The following is a 17,278-nucleotide window of genomic DNA, read 5'->3' as shown; positions in this document are numbered from 1 at the left end:
TCAAGATCTCTTGCTAGGAGCATTCGTATATAGTTAAATCTTAGCTCTGTTTAGAAAACCTTGGCACTTTTCTCTGAGCATTAACAAATTAACTCATTTTCAGTAATGTGAATTTCTGAGTTGTCCACTATATTCTCATGTTTGCCTAATGTGTAAGCTGCTTTGGGGACAAGGACTTTTAATTACACATGTGTACAGCACGCAATACAGTGGGGGCATCTTTCTTAACCAGGGCCTCTAGGTGCCAATATTGTCTCTATTGCAATATTTCCTATACTGCATATTTGGAATATATATAATCCCAGTTCATTGAAAATGCATCTTATTTAGGGAGCTAATTCTCAAAGCATCTTGAAGACAGAACAGCCCTGTCCAGCATGGAAGTAATCAGTCCACAGAATCATATCTCCTTTATCTGGAGGAAAAATAGGCTGTCTGAACTAGAGCTGGAGGGCCATAGAGGAACTTTTGCCTTATTCAAAGACTAAAGGGGGTCTACCTTTGCAATGCAGCATTGGGTGTCCATTTAAGGTTTCCAGCTCTACCACAAGGCCAAGTACTGAATGGACACTGTATCTGGGAGAGTATTCTGAGACAAAAATCTCCCATTTTATGAGCAGCCCACAGTTTGCAGCTTTAATTACTCCTCTTAAAATTAAAAAAAAAATTGATGCTTTTATGAGGAAATATGGGGAATAAGACATTTACCAACCATGAGCTAAACGTCAGACGAAAAATTTCAGTTTATCTGAATGACGCAACTGATCTGGTGTTGACACACCTTTACTGTCTAGTTGCAGGAAAATCTTGAGTAGGTGAGGTGGAGCTCACTGTCAAATTTCAAGTCCCTGCTCCAAAATACAGAGGTGCTAATGTTTCTTAATGAAAGAGCTGGGAGACTTTCTAAAAAAAAAAAAAAACCCAAAACCCACATGCAACCACGGGCAAAAACATTTTGTCCTAAACTTAGTCTTAGAAAAAATTGAACCATTTTAGCTGAAACTTTTCAAACAAACAAAAACCAAAATACCTGAGGGAAACACCCAGCAAGGAAGACTTCCGCCCCAAATGGTTCAACAAAGTTATAAGCAACTGAAAACAGGGTTGTATAATGGACAGTGTCAGCTAACCTTTTATATAGGCTTCGCTATCTGTGCTGCACATAATAAATGTGTACAGGAAGCAGATTATATATTGCACTCCCTTGAGAGTGTTTGCTTAAACTATTACCTCTGATTCACAAATAAAGGAATCTAAGAAAGAATGTAGCTTAAAAAGGTGGTTGCTTTTTTTATCTTCTGTTCATCAGAAGCTGTAATGTTATGCCTAAAGCAGTTCACCCTTTCACAGAGGGATAGGGAAACTAGAGAGACACCGTGAGCAATAGTTGCACCGTTTGAACTGGTTAACTGCCCTGAAGCCCTTGGCTAGCCGTGGTAAAAGATTCTTTGCGAAAAGGTCATGGAAAGGTTGCTGCTCTGCCTCTCTAGATGGTGACTACTATGTGTGATAAATAGCCCTCTTATGAAATAATCGTATTTCATCACTCCATGCTTATTACAAAGGTTAGGGTACTGGAAGAGTTAATGGTGCTTTCCCTTCTTTTCTACTTTGATTTTTTTCCCAGGCCTTTTTATTTTAACTTGGATCATGAATAAGGGTGAGATGCAGAAACGTGGCTCCAGCAGTCTCAGCAGTTGTAGCAACGGCCGGGCACTCTGTTTCTTTGTTGCAAATCGCCCATGTAAAAAGCAGGTAACAGGGCACGTGTTTAAAAACAGCTAGAGGAAATGGCACACCAGTACACAGTTGTCTGAGGCGGCTCCTTGTTTCAGTAATACCGTTGGTTTCTGATCATCCTTTAAAAAGGAGGTAAAGCTTTGGGCAACAAGGAAGAGGTGAGATGGGGAGAGAGGAATGAAGTAATAAGTGGGAGTTGTGTGTAAAATTGGTACGATCAATAAGGGGGAATAGTGAATTATAATTAACTTTCTGGAGGCGACTGTGGCACGCTGATGAAAATAATAAGCATTTCATTTAGAACTGATGTAAAAGAAAGCACTACTTTATCCAGTAGCCAGTCTGTGGAAATCGCTGTACCAGGAAACCCTCATGCCAAGTAGGGTTGCCAGCTTTCTACTCACACAAAACTGAACACTCTTGCCCCGTCCCTTGCCTCACCCCTCCTCTGCAGCCCCACCCATGCCCCGCCCCTTCTCCAAGGGCCTCCCCCCACGTTGTTTGTTCTCCCCATCATCACTTGCTCATTTTCACCAGGCTGGCTCAGGGGGCTGGGGTGTTAGAGGGGGTGAGGGCTCTGGCTGGGGGTGTGGGCTCTGGGGTGGGGCTGAGAATGCCAGGGTTTATGTAGGCATCATGGATAACATGTCCACGAGGACACCTTGCTTGTTTCTTTAGAGATCTGTAGGGGGTAAACTGACGGAAAGGCGGATGATTGGGGAGGTAGGCGGTAGCCAGTGCAGAGACTAATAGCTGTGTACCCACAAAACAGAACAGGTCTACAACCTTAGGCTTTCTCCTTAGGCCAACCCCTCCTCGTTCTTGGGCTTGGCACAAGGAATCAGATATACCCCTGAAAGAATATACTCCCTTAGTCTCTTCACAATTTCAGATCTCCCTCTCAATGAATCAAGCAGTTAAATGTATGGGTTACAGTCTTCATCTACTCACTCAGGCTTTTGCCAGAGGAGGCTAGATAGGGTGATCTGTAAAGCAATGCATCCTAGATTTTTGTTTTAATCTCTGTTCGTGCACCTAGAGTCAGACATCCATTTTATAAATCTGAAAAATAAAGACTGCTTTCACAGGTTTTGTCTTTCTACCTTTCCTTCTCTTAACCAGCTTACTTGTAGCAAATATCACTTGCAAATGACACCAGTCCTTACATTTTCACTCTCCAATGTGTTTGATGCTCTAAAGTCACTTCTGTCCAGGTACAACAGCCAGGTTAAAACAAAAGCAGCCTGATTGCTAATAGCAGTGTGTTAATCTAGGAAAGAGAGTGGATATGCAGGATTTCTGGTGCCAGTCTACACAAATGCTTTAGAAAGAAAGGCAAACCCACAGGTTCAAAGTCAGGCAGTCAGAGTAAGTAGAAGCCTCAAGGAAAAATTCACCAATGTCATTGACCCCACAGATATTCTCTTGACTTTCATTAATGGATCAATAGTTCAGATAATAAGAACTCAAAATAGAAAGCTGAAAATAAATAAAATATAATGGATGCATTCTGGCTTCTTTGTTAGACAGCAAAAGAATATTTCAGAGTATAAAAATAGATCAAAGTGCTCTGCCAAGTCTTCAGACATCTGAGGAACAATGGACCTTTCTAGCTCACATACCGAAGCTCTCACAGTAGATTTTTTTGGAGACCTCAATTAGAAGTAGGTTGCTGTTTTTATATCAGGATAATGTCCTGCACAACAGAATGATTAGGATTAGATGTAGTCACCCCAGAGTTCGCAAATGTAACAACCAACTTCAGAAACCTGGCACTACTGTGCAAATATTGTAAAATGGGAAATTACATATTCTCACAGAAGAAACTGCAGCAAAAATAGTGCCACTTATTATATTAAGGTACCAAGCCACTGTCTAGATGAATTATTTTCTCTATTGTATTCTCAGACTTTTTCCCTTCAATAGTTACTCAAGTGGGACTTTTGTGATGATTCTATGGAACCACCGTAACAATATGAGGGATGAGAGCTTAGACTCCCTATCTCTTCCCACACCATATATCATATGCGTGTGTGTATACACACGCACACACACTTTGTATATGTGTGTAGGAGTGTGTATATAATAATACCTAGCTCTTATATAGCTTCTTTTTAAAAGTAGTAGATCTCAAAAGCACTTCCCACTCATTGAGGTATTTAACGGATATCTTGTGTGTCGATACAATTTGCATGCATCCTGCAGAGGAAGAACAGTTAAAGGCAATGATTGATATGGTGACATATGAGAGAGAACTATTTAAAATGCAGGATCATTTAGTTGAGTATGAACTTAAGATACATGAAAACCCTTTTTTGGTTATATAAAGCAGGACTGAAATGATAATCAACACTGATATACATGCTGAAAACACAAAAAAATTTACAAGTAAGTATTGATGGAAAGACATGCACTCATTATTGTCTTTATAAGAAGTGGTAAAACTAGTCCCGGATAAAAGGTCAAGCAGCCAGCTGCACAATGGAGAACTCTGGCACCCATGGATGGGAGGAACCCTCTGCCTTTCAAGCTATGGAAATGCTACAGAGCTGCTCCTGCAAATTAAGGTGCTGCAATGGCTCTCTCAGCCACTACATTTCCCCCTTTAAAATGTGGCACTGACCAGTGCTTCTGCATAGTAATGGATCCCTCAGCCTTCTCCAGGCCTCCTTTCTTGCAATGCACAAAGGGTCCATCCTATCTTCCCACACAATGTACCTACTCCATTAGATCAAGGTGGGGGTGGGGTGAGGTTATCTCAAGGCAGGATTTTCCCAAAAAATGCATATTTAATACAGTCTAGAAAATATATTGGGTGTTATACAGAAATTCAAAATAAGTGCCTTTTTGAGTAACATACATTTATAAAAACAGAGTTAAGCCTTGACAACCCAAACTCAGCAATTCACAAGCAAATACAGTGATGTCTCCCATTTTAGCAGCAATGTAATAAAGGGAGTTCCAGGGGCTTTATAATCTCTACAGAAGACAAAATACCATTTCTATTGCACTGAGGCCCTGTGAATTAAAACAAGAGCTGTCAAAGTAAATAGTATATTGTGGGTTACGTTATCCGTGTTTGAACTAGTTTTGATTACTAATTTTTGAAAGATAGGGAGTATTTTGCAACAGACCTCACAGTTACTAGTTAGAACTAGTACTAGGCTTTTTTTTTTAAAGTAGCAATTCTTAAAATAGCAGAGGATCTTGTGAGTGCCAAGGTTTGTTTGTGTGGAATGGCATTAATGGAAAGCCTAGAGCACTGCTTAATTCTAAGGGTAGGGAATTTCAAGAGTGCTAATCATTGTCCTACTCTGCTTCCATTGAAGTGAATGGGAGTTCGATTGATTTCAAATGGGACAGAATTAGGCCAGTGTTTAAACCACCATCTGAAAAGCCTAACAGCGTGATTCTGCAGACCATTTCCTGGGGTCTCACCATATCACATAAGGGTTGAGTAGACCACTAGGTCACTCCATAGTTGGGAGATCCAACAAATGGTGGAGGAATGGGACATCCACAGATAAGAAAGTCCGCAGATATAGATGAGGAGAGTACCTTAATGTGACTACAACAAAGCAAATTTCAAATCCTGGCTGATTTACTCTTTGTATCACTATTTAAAAATGCAAATTGCTGTGGAGTTTCATTCTGTTCTTGACGCTGATCATGTGGCTGTTTCAGATGAAGGGGCTGGGACTGCTGGAGGTGACGCATGACTTGCTGTTACTATCCTTTTGTTGTTGCTGCTCATTGTCAAGCAGGCCCGCCAACAGAAATTCTGGGCCCCAGGGGAAGTTCTCAAGTATTCCTCTCACACAGGTTGGGTTCCCCTCACTGACCTTGCTGCAAACTCACACAAGAGAATGTAGGTTTGGAGGCTGACCACCTTTTGACATGACGACAAACTCATGATGCAGATCTAGAAAGTCAGCTGCAGTTAGTTGATTCTTAATGATTTGTCATGTCCCTGTAGTAACACTGTAATTATGGTTGATGTAATAAAGGTGTTGACAAGAAACTAAACTTTATTTCCTGGTCTCAATCACCTGATGCATCAGGGTTATAAAAGGTATCACACAACACAGGGCTGTCAACTGTCACCAATGACTAATGTTACCATTGAGAAGCTTCTCCATTCTGAAGTCTTGTTTTCAGCTGCTTATAACTTACTTTAAAAATTGCCTTTGGGGCTGAAATTTTACATACTTGTCTCAATGCAGAAGTAAACCATTTGATTAAATTAGTTCAGCTATTTGAATTCTCAGTGTGGAATGGAAGTGAAGGGGACAACTTTCACTTAAGTAATTTTTTATACTTCTTGCACGCAGTTCAAACAGCTTTCATTTTAAAAAAGTGCAGACCTAATACATGCATAGTCCTGATGAGAGAGAGAGCGAGCATGAGCTAGTTTGAAGAAATTTGGCTTTGAAATAGCAGAGATGAATGTTGAGTAAGAACACTCTGAACATGCTTCGACTTCACGAAAATAAAATGATTGCAATGTGATGCTCAGTGTCTTCACACCTGCATTGTAGCTTGGAGAGAGCAGAGCACTCCTTTTCACAGAAGGACATGAAAAACTTTGACTTGGGGGTGCGGGGGGAGGGAGAAAACCACCCTCTTTCCTGTAACCCTCAGCAGCCCCCTTCTCAGCAGTATGTACAAATGCAGTGCTAATAGTATAAAACGCTATAATATTGCAGCTGTAGAAGGGCATTCTGTCAATTATGGGAGTCATAAGCTAAATCATAGGCTTCGGTGAAGATCTATGCCAGACCATCTGACATTTCACCAACCGTGCTAAGTACACGTCTAGTCATGATGCACCTTGTTGAAAGCTAGAACTAGGGTATTGTTATGATCCCTTCGGACTTTGACTATGGAACAAGCTACCAATAATACAGTAGTCCTGCAAGGTGTGCTAGACCATCTACTTTCTTCTAATTGCAACATATTCTTCTTCAACCCAGCTCTTTACTATTCTGCAACTTAGGGGTTCTCAAACTGAGGGTCATGACCCCTCAGGGGGGTTGTGAGGTTATTACACAGGAGGTCACAGCTGTCAACCTCCACCCCCAAACCCTGCTTCACCTCCAGCATTTATAATAGCATTAAATATATTAAAAAAGTGTTTTGAAATATAAGGAGGTGGGGCACACTCAGAGGACTGCTGTGTGAAAGGGGTCACCAATACAAGAGTTTGAGAACCACTGCTGTAACTGATCCATTTGGGAGAAGGAGGGGTAGGAGTTTGAGGGGTATTATAATAGGCTGGGGCCTTGTACTACTCACTGTACAACATAGAGTGAGAGTTGGCCCCGGCCTGGAAGAGTGTACAATTTAAACTCATACAGAAAAGATGTTATCCCCATTGTACAGATAAGGAACAGAGGCATGATGAGATTAAGTGACCTGGCTAAGGTCATGTTGGGAATCTGTGCCAGAAAGGAGACATGATCTCAGATCTCCTGAGTCTCAGTCCAGCACCTCCACCACAAGCTCATCCTTCCTCTCAGGTACATGACAAGCATTAATGAGGCTCCATGACACCCCTGTGAGGGAGGCAATTAAGGACATCGCTGAGAAGTTGTGCTGTGTGTGCCTTACTTTGTAAAGAGAGGGAAAAAAAAGCCTGACTCTCACTCAACCCTCCCCCTCTGCCTCTGAATATGCACCTGGCCCAACTCTTAGCTGCCTTAGTCCTTCCACTGTGATCTTGGACATGACTCCATCCTACCTTCTCACTTCCCAGATGCCTCAGAGTTCCTTCTGCTCCTCATACCTCCCTCCTGCCAACATCCAGTCTCTATTGTTTCTATACTAACCTCAGCAGTCCCATTTTTCCTTAGGAATTTGCATCCCAACCTGACTTTCAAATAATTCAGGCATGAAAGAGTTAAAAACACTATGCTGTAAAAGCAAAACAGCTCCATACTGTGAGGTACCTTGCATTTAGATACACTTCCTTAAGTTTTCAAAACTACCTAAAGGGAATTAGCCATGCTCCTCCCACCACATTTCATGAATCACTCAACTTAAATCCCCATGCATTGCTTTGTAACTGTCTCCTCAAGTTAATTATGTCTTGCACAATCCATTATGTTTCTTGATTTTCTTACTTCAGTAATGGAAAAGAGGAGTCTTTAGGTTCAGACAAATTCCACATGCCAAGACAAACAAAATACATTTATTAATGTGCAAATTAAAGTGATTTATGCTGAAATTGCCTGTATGTTTTCCACCAGAACTGAAAAAAAAAAAACCAAAACATGCATTTGATCTGCATCACTCAGAAATTGAACGGAACAGAGTGCATCCTAGAAATAAAGTTAGGAGCAAAGCAGTTAAAGCCAAAACCATGGTTCGCTAGCTACGTCTTGAACACTAGCCACACAGGAAAGAAGCAAAAGTGTTTAGCCAAGTTTCCATAGTGTAGTGGTTATCATGTTTGCCTAACACGTGAAAGGTCCCCAGTTCGAAACCGGGCAGAAACAGTTTGGGGGAAGGGATAGCTCAGTGGTTTGAGCTTTGGCCTGCTAAACCCAGTGTTGTGAGTTCAATCTTTGAGGGGGCCATTTAGGGATAAGGGGCAAAAATTGGGGACTGGTCCTGCTTTGAGCAGGGAGTCGGACTAGATGACCTTCCGAGGTCCCTTCCAACCCTGATATTCCATGATTCTATGAAAATGGAGTACCAAAGCAGGGAAATGATACTTCGGTTGGGGAAAGGTTTCTTTCTGTGTGGCTCTGGCTAATTCTTTTCCTGTATATTTGTATGACGACAAATTCTGTCTTCTAACCAACTTTTCAAAGCCTGCTCCTTTTTCCTTTCTAAACTTTCAGGTGTGGGCCTGTAGGCAGATTTTCCGTGAGAGATTGTTGGATGGAAAGTTTTGCAGGCATGTGGGGTCTGCTGGAATGAATTTTACTTACAGAAATTCTAAAGATTCTTGTGAGATTGGCAAAGTTTTGCCATAGGCAAGATCAGGAACAGTAGGAATGTTTTACAGTCAGCCCCACTAACATCCTAATTTTGTCTAGTGAAGACAACTGGGAGATATGTTGAAAATTCATAAGAAGGCCCTAAGAAAATATATAAAGAGCTTACTCTTATGATGTATACTTTCTAATTGTAAAACCAACTGTACGTGTCTATCTTGCTGCATTCATCTATATTAGCTGGTCATTGCTGTAGAATATTTTTCAGATTGACTGTCTCTTTGTCAAGTTCTTTTGCTGACGTATATCAGTATAACCAAGAACAGAACTTGACCTACAGTTCTTACAAGAGCTGTCCTTGTGTGGAGTCTGAGATGCTTCTGGAAGTGGGAGCAAACATGTTCTATTTAGAGTGAAAAAAGATCAACATCTGTAGAGCAGCCACAGAAATACCAATTCCCAGCCTTCTCTAGATGTGAACCAATCACAAAGGAACCTGTTTAACTTTCCTGTGACCTTGTAACCGTAACCAGTCCCAGAATTACTTGGTCTATGGTCGTGGCCATCTCTAGCTCTGCTAAACTTGTTCCACAGCCATCACAGGTTCTGAGACACTTTGAAAACGAGTGATTCAAGTCAAGGACTGAAGATGAAGTGCCCTATGTCTAGATCTTTATCCTGGTACAACCACTCCCATGCCTCCAGGTTCCCTTCTGCCCCATCTTGACTTGCCCACATCACCCTCAACCTTCCTAAAGAAAGCTTGGTTTAAAGGAGACTTGCAGTATCTTTGCCCTCAATACAGTGTTGTCCTCATTACACTTTTCTAGGAAGTACAGGCACATTGACTTCTTGGGCACAAACCCAAAGGCTCAATGTGAGCCTTCCACTGCCTAATATATAGTGGTAGCAGCATGAGCTTTTAAATTTTAACATGACGTGTTTTCTAGTTTACGCTGCCATTTAAAAAACATTAGCGATGAAACTTAATTACTTCCATTCATTATATAGCATTTGCATGGGAGTTCCAACCTCCGCTTTCATGTCAACAATAATCCAGCTCAGCCTGGCTTGCCCTGCCTTATCTCTAGGCTAATGCCAAAAACAGTAGGCTTCATAATAATAGTGGAATATATTTCTCGACCCATCAGAGATAATTTCTGCTTTTAGTTCTGGAATTTAATTGGCTTATGGAAATGCATCTCTGCTTGGAAATGGTACAGAATTTTAAACCACAGAAATCCACTAGGATTTTTTCTCCCTTTGACCCACAGTATGCTGTGAACAGTCTGGGACACTGCAGTTTAAAACCCACTCCCAGAATGCTACTGAGAAATGGAAAAGATCAGTAGGGCCATATTGTTGGTGTTAAATTGGCCACATATACAAATTCATGAGACAACAAAGGGGTTAAATGATATAAAACCTCAAGGGAATCATTTTTACTAGGGTCTGTCCCCTCCAACAGAGATAGGACCCAGAGCTTTGTTTCCCCGAAGTTCAGGGGATGTTTGGTTATGACATTTTGGTCATATAATGGTCTGGTCTCATTGCTACCTTGTATAGGCCAGATTTTGTTTTCAAAAGTAGATTGAGTGCAGATTCCTGAGTCTCAAGGCCTCTCCTTATAAGGAGAAATCACTTCTGAAATAGAAAATGAAATAAAAACAACCTTAGCGCTATTATAAATATTTCATGACCAAGACCAGTTTTAAAAAATTATGCTTTTAAGAAAACTTCTCATCACACAGTGCTAGAGCAGAACAAAGAATCATCTTATACGGTAATTGAATAGTTTCCATGATAGATAGTCACAGTGGAATCTAATTTTTATGTAGAGAGTTTTTATTTTGTTTTATGAGGCTTACTTTGCATATCTCTAGCTGCACCATCCTCATGGCAAAAGGCTAAAGAAAGCTTGTTTTCCATTCTTTAAAAATGCTGACACCTGGCAGCAAAGGACATACCAACATTCTAAGCAGACTTGTTTCAAAAGCAATGTTTTATATAGTAACCTCATAGTCAGAGGTGCAGAGAGCACAGGGCCTTCAGGTTTCCATCACTGTAATTGGGAAAGGGTGTTGCAGCACTACCTGATCCTTAATGAATAAAGAACTAACTTCTGCTTAGCTTCTCCCTCTTACACAAATGCTCAGATGGCTTGAAGAGTGGCAGCTTGTAATCCTGTTTTTGGGAAGAGCACATATTGCACCCAGGGCCATGGGCTGAGTGGAAGCCCAAAGTTGGAGTCTATGTTTGTCTTCTGCTATGTTAACTTATTTTATTTTCTGATCACAAATACTATCCATCTGGGGAGATGGGGGACTTCACTGACAACAGCTATGTCTTTTCTTTTAGTCTCTCTACCTGCTTACAAGCAATAACTGCTTGAGAGGATAACTTTTTTCTTCCCTTTGATAAATAAAAATCTTTCAAACAACATCTGTGTTTCAGTGGTTAATAACATATTAATAGTTCCCTGACCTAACTCTTTCTGGTATTACAAAGTGGCTCAGTTACTTGGAATTGTCCAAGCAGTGCATGAAAGCAGTTTGTTACCGGGAAGTCTGGCAGGAGGAGGAACTTTGAAAACATGGTGCTGCCTATCCTGCTGTCTCCACTGCGTCCACCCAAGGATGTTAAAACAGTTTATCCACCAATGCCTATGGGTGCCTCAAATGCCACGTTGTGGGGCTGGCAGAATTGAGAAATGCCAAACATCAGGGTGGAATTAATCCTTGCGGAGAACCAGTGTTTAATTTTTTTTTTTTTACAGTGTACATTTCAAAGATGAAACCTGATAATTTCATGGGCCTGAAAAATAAGTCTCTAATCTGCCTGTTTGCTCAGAGTCGAGTAGTTGTGAATGGAGGAGGAGAAACCTTTACATTTAAAATAAATGTTTAATAATGTGTTAGTGGTGAGGAAACAAATGCCGGAGGATGGGAACCACTTGTCTCAAACTGTGATTTGCTTATCCATGCTGTACCTCTTCTGAGTAACATCTTTCTGATCCGAGATCTGATCCAGTGTCAACACTGTGCAGTAAAACTGCAGCTCCTCTCATGTGCCAGTATAATGAAGTACTCTTTAATTATTCAGGGGATAAATTCTGATCTCAAACTAATGGATTTTACACTATATGCTGTAATAGTTGCCCACATAGCTGAGACTGAAATTAGGCCTTTGGGTGAGTGGAGTGAGAATTCCCTCGCCTTAACAGGTTTAGCTAATTGTGTGCACTGTTTTCCCCCAGATTGCTATGTACATAGGCCAAGTCACTAAGGACATCCTGAAATGGCCTCGTCCTCATTCACCTCCTGTTGTGAAGCTGGAAATGAGAGCAGAATATGGAATGCCATCCACCCATGCCATGGCAGCTACATCCATTTCCTTCACATTTTGTATTGCAACAATAAACCAAAACAAGGTAGGGAGGAACAAGCATGTTCCCATTGAACTGCAGCAACCATGAAAAGGTCCAATGCTTTTACCCACCAATACTTCCATCATCACTCACTCCTACCTTCCATTGTTGTAGTGGGTTAATACTAGATATGACAAGAACTGTTGTAGAAAATTTCCCAACTCATCTGGGATGGCACTAGTTCAGCGTCATTGTTGGATTTTGTTAACTGTGTTAAGCTTCAGGGAAATGTTCTGTGTTTTCACTAGGTACTGACCACTGCATCACACAGAAGGAACTCTTCACAACAGTCCTGGTATGAAGTATGCCTTGTATTGTACAGTTACAGTGAAATAGTTACACTGGATCAGTTGCAGAGTAGTGTTTTAAGAGAGCTCAACATTGCACATGAGGAACTGCAGAGTCCCATGGACAGCAGAGGGGCTCTCTACTGCCATTGACAATGATAATGGCGGATGCAGAAGAAATATGTTTGTGAAATTCCTCTAAAAATTTAATCTCTTTAATAGTCCTGTTGCACTTAACAAATTAATAGATATTAAAATATTTTATAATGTACTATTGGAAAATATTACCAAGACCTGATGGGCAAGTCACACTGTCCAGTTCACTGCACACTCACTATTATTATGGGCTACTCGGAGAATCCTCATCAAAAGGACTCATTGGGAAATTCAGGTTTGAAGAGTCAGGCTGTGTGTGGATTTTCCTCTCCTTGTTACCATGTATTGACAAGAACTAGAGAAACTCACGTGAATAGTGCCTAGTGAGGGTGTACAATCAATGTGAGCGTGAGGCATAACATGTCTTTCTTCTTGCTCTATTGAGGACATAATCTTAGTATAGTGACCCAATTGGCAAAGCTGCAGAACACCTGCAGATTCCATTAATTTCCAGGGGGTGTGCGAGCTCAGCACCTTAGAAAAGCAGGCCATGTGCTACTGTTCTTTAAAAATGAAGAAACTGTCGCAAATTTAGGACCACTTAGAACTTCACATTTGCCACGATAGTATATAACATGGCTATAAGGAGTGCATAATGACAGCATGCCTAGAGCTCTGGTCTTACTCCTGCTAAACCAGGGTTGAGCATTAATTTTCACAGGGGGGGCACTCTATGAATTGTGGTAAGTCGTCGCGGGCCGCACATTTCTACTATATTAATGGAGAGGGTGCGGAGTCTGGGTGCAGGAGGGAGCTCCGGGCTGCTACAGAGTGTTGGGGTGCAGGAGAGGGTGGAGGGTGAGGGGTGTGGGCTTTGGGAGGGAGTTTGGTGCAGAAAGGGGCACCGAGCTGGGGCAGGGGATTGGGGTGCAGGGTCTGGGAGGGAGTTCGGGTGCAGGAGGGGGTTCTGACCTGGGGCAGGGGAGGGGGGATAGGAGGGGGTGCAAGGTGCAGGCTCTAACCAGGTGGCACTTACCACACGCGGCTCCTGGCTGGTGGCACAGCAGGGCTCAGGCTGGCTGCCTGCATGCTATGGACCCATGCCACTCCCAGAAGCGGCTGGTTAGGTAGTTCTGACCCTGCCCAGCAGAAGACAGCAGTACACATCCATACTACCTTATTCATTACAGTACTTTATTTTCACCCCATATATAAATTTGTGCACTAATATTGCAACCTACATTTTTCTGAAGAGCCGTATTGTACTTGCTGTAAAATACAGACCACCATAAAGCAACTTTTTAAATGGTTTCTATTAGAAAATATCTGCTGGTACATTCCTTTGATGTCATCTAGAGCTGCAATTGATCATTAGTAATCCTTCATCAATAATAGATTATTTATCTGTACCAGCCCCTAAACTATGTGAGGAGGAGAGAATAAATTGGGAATACTCTATGTAGGAGATAAATCCGAGGCTCAGGAAAGTGAAGGGAAAACAGCATTAAAGGGAGTCAGATCAGTGTGTGCAGATCAAGCTTTCCAGAGGAGTGTCTTGGATACTACATTTACTATGAGGCCACATAAATAGATTGTCAAACGTACAGCTCTGCAAAAGCATTTCTGACCTGACCTACAATCACCCCATACCATCCATCCAGTCATGGCACTCTCCTGAGTCAATTGTGCCAATCGAGTGATGATTTTTGTTATACAGACAAATGTCCCCTTGGAGCTAAGATGAGGCCATCGGACTCATTTTCATGGATGACCTAAGCCAGGATTTGAATGAAGGCATGAAAGGCTAATACATTAACCTAGTTCTCTACCAAGCATTTCTCCCCTCTCTGTAATCTGAAAATACTTTACCAAATAATTTAAAATAGTTGATTCCATGTTGGTAAGGCCATTCTGAGAAAGAATAAAATGAATAAACCTTATATAAACCCTAAATGACAAAAGAAAGTTTGGTATTATGGTTAGACTGCTATAATAACTGGATTACAGTTTTAGGCTAGCCATCCTTCCCCCCCCCCCCCCCCGTTAAGAAAAAAAAAAAAAACCTACAGGTGCCTTATCATTCATGCCATCATTAGGCCTAGTTTCCAGTGGGGGAAAATGGACTCTTAAGACCTTCCACAGGCTACAGGTAATAAAGTAGCTTTCAGCATGATACAGTGCTGCCAACATTCAGCCTGAGAGTACCTGAATGCATAACTCTGACACACATTAGCTCTCTGGAACGTTAGAACTCGAGAGCTGATTCTAGATTACCATGTGGGTGATGGCCATTGGATAATTTATTTGAGGTACTGACAGACAATATGTGTACTTAATCTGAATGCTGGTAACATTTCTCTTTCTTTCTACAGTACCCACTTGTGCTAGGACTAATGGCAGCATTTGTATTTTCTACTCTGGTGTGTCTCAGCAGACTTTACACTGGAATGCACACTGTACTGGTAAGGGTAAAGATATACTGTCCTTCTGTCTGTGTCATTTTACTGGCAGCTGTCCCCTTAGTATCTAAGCACATCTTATGAGTAAAAAAAAGCCAATTTCTGGCTTCCTTCCCTACCAACCAGAGGGAAAGTTGGAATGTTTTATGTAAAAATATATTTTAAACGGTATGTTTTACATACACACAGATCTAGGTGTGTGAAATAGTATTGCAGTGACAGTGCATCCGATGAAGTGAGCTGTAGCTCACAAAAGCTCATGCTCAAATAAATTGGTTAGTCTCTAAGGTGCCACAAGTCCTCCTTTTCTTTTAGTGCATAAATGGTACTTCTAGAAACAGTAGGACAAAAAGGTGGATTGGCATTTCTCTCTGAATGTGGAAAGGTAAGTGGTATTTTAACTGCTAGCGATTTCCATATTGTTGGTCTTGCTCCCATGAAGCTCTGTCTCCCATGGCCATAAGCTACTTTCTGTTGATTAACAGTTTGACTAAGTAGAAGGTGGCTGTAGACTAGGCCACTGGCTAGTACTTCTGGAGGAGCACCAGCACTAGTCACTGTGGTTATCCCATGCACAAAGCCTTGTGAACTTCAACTTAAAAACTTTCTCCTAAATGCATTTCTCAAACACAATCATTAAAAATCCAGGAAATTGTTAGTTAAGCAATATTTCCACCCAAAGCAACCTCACTGTGCATACCTGCCCCCAAAACACACTCTCCAGCACCACAAGACACGCCCTTTGAATTCCAATACCTAACCAACCGTAATACACACATCCAGTTTCTCATAACCACACACAAATGCACAACCTGAATTCTGACCACATGCTTTTTCATGTACAAATGACTCATTATACATTTTCCTCTAGGGAGATATCTGAATGTAGCTGAATTTGGGGTTAAACTTGTGTATTTGAGTGCATTTGAGAAACTGGATGTTTGCACGTTGGCTGATAAATATGTAGCTGAAAAAGAATGTGTCGTGCAGCTGAGGAGCCTGGTGGAATGTTGGGCATTACAGTGTTTGGGTAAAAAGGCAGGTGAGAGGAGGTTGGTGTGAATGTGAATCTCCATTTAATTGTTGATGTCCTGGCCATTCAGTGATTGCATTGATAGGAAATGTACTTAAGCAAGGTAACAGTATTGTGTGTGTGATAGTTTCACGATTGCATTCCAGAACTACTAAGTAGGGATTGATTTAGTCAGGAGGTAAATGTAATGTGCTGAAGTGCCAAATCAGTGAGGCATGCTGGACACTTACTTCTGTTCCTTCAGTGCAGGCAGAACTCAGTTAAATCTCTTTGGGTATGTGGAACTAAGTTAGGTTATGACATATGGGAAATAGCACTTTTCTGTTAAGTACACATCTCAATGTAAACCTTAATTAGGGAGTCATCAGTGGCCTCCATAATAACAGGAAGCTTTATGGTAATTGGTATGTAGTTAGCAGACATGTGCAGCACTTTCCTAAATATGAAATTCAGTGAATGAAAAACATTTTCAACTTACATAATACATCATTCATAGTATATGAAGAAATATTGTATTAGTTGTAATGAAGTATATTCTGAATTATGAATAAAGTAATTGTATTAGTTGTAATGAAGACATAAATTTGATGCATTGTAAATAAATAAATAAATAAAATTCCTAATAAAATGGTGGTTGTCCATGAGATATGGCCTGACCTTTCCTTCCAACCTTACTGGATCAAAACAATGTCTTAAAAAAAGAGAGGATGTCTCCAGTCTAGATTTAACTGATGACCCTAAGTCAATCAGTAAAAATTCTTAGCATATTTCCGTTGGTGTTCCATGATAATGAAAGAGACTTTTCTAAATTGGGGTAAAAAAGAAAAAGTCCTTTGTGCCTATCTCAGATTGCCTCTAAACCCCAACTCCTTAGTTTAACAGCGAGAAACATATTTCCGTAGAGTCTTCGTCTTAAAAATGGCATGGTAGTGAGTGGAGTTGAGGAAATAATTCACATAGAATAATTATTTCATAAATATAACCTCTTTCTGTTCACAAACTGGCCACGTGCAATTTAAGATTCTTCTGGGATAATGAGTAAAATATTGAGAACAATTTGCCAAATTTCTATGAATAACTTTGTCTGAAAACTGCTCCTCAAGTGGTTCAGTGCAATTATTCAGTATTCGACATCCAAGTTTGGACACAGGTCTCATTTTATGTTCATCAGGAAGCAGAAACAATAATTCTTAGAATGGGGTTTCTGGTACAAATGATCATATTTGAGCTCAGTTTACTCCCCTCAAAGGTTTTGTCCACATAAATTTCTCACTAGACTATTGATGGAAAACTAA

At 40.9% G+C, this 17,278-nt stretch overlaps 1 protein-coding gene across 1 annotated transcript in view; it reads left to right on the top strand.

The window, feature by feature from the left end:
- Positions 1-17,278, top strand: part of SGPP2 (sphingosine-1-phosphate phosphatase 2) — an 80,849-nt gene that overhangs the window by 54,037 nt on the left and 9,534 nt on the right. The window contains exons 3-4 of the mRNA XM_077827133.1: positions 11,938-12,111; positions 14,864-14,953. Coding sequence (XP_077683259.1) covers positions 11,938-12,111; positions 14,864-14,953 — 264 coding nt within the window. The remainder of the gene's footprint in view (positions 1-11,937; positions 12,112-14,863; positions 14,954-17,278) is intronic.

Source organism: Eretmochelys imbricata, chromosome 9, assembly GCF_965152235.1.
Source record: "Eretmochelys imbricata isolate rEreImb1 chromosome 9, rEreImb1.hap1, whole genome shotgun sequence".
In the NCBI taxonomy this organism is placed as follows: Eukaryota; Metazoa; Chordata; order Testudines; family Cheloniidae; genus Eretmochelys; species Eretmochelys imbricata.
This window is presented reverse-complemented; position numbering and strand designations above follow the sequence as displayed.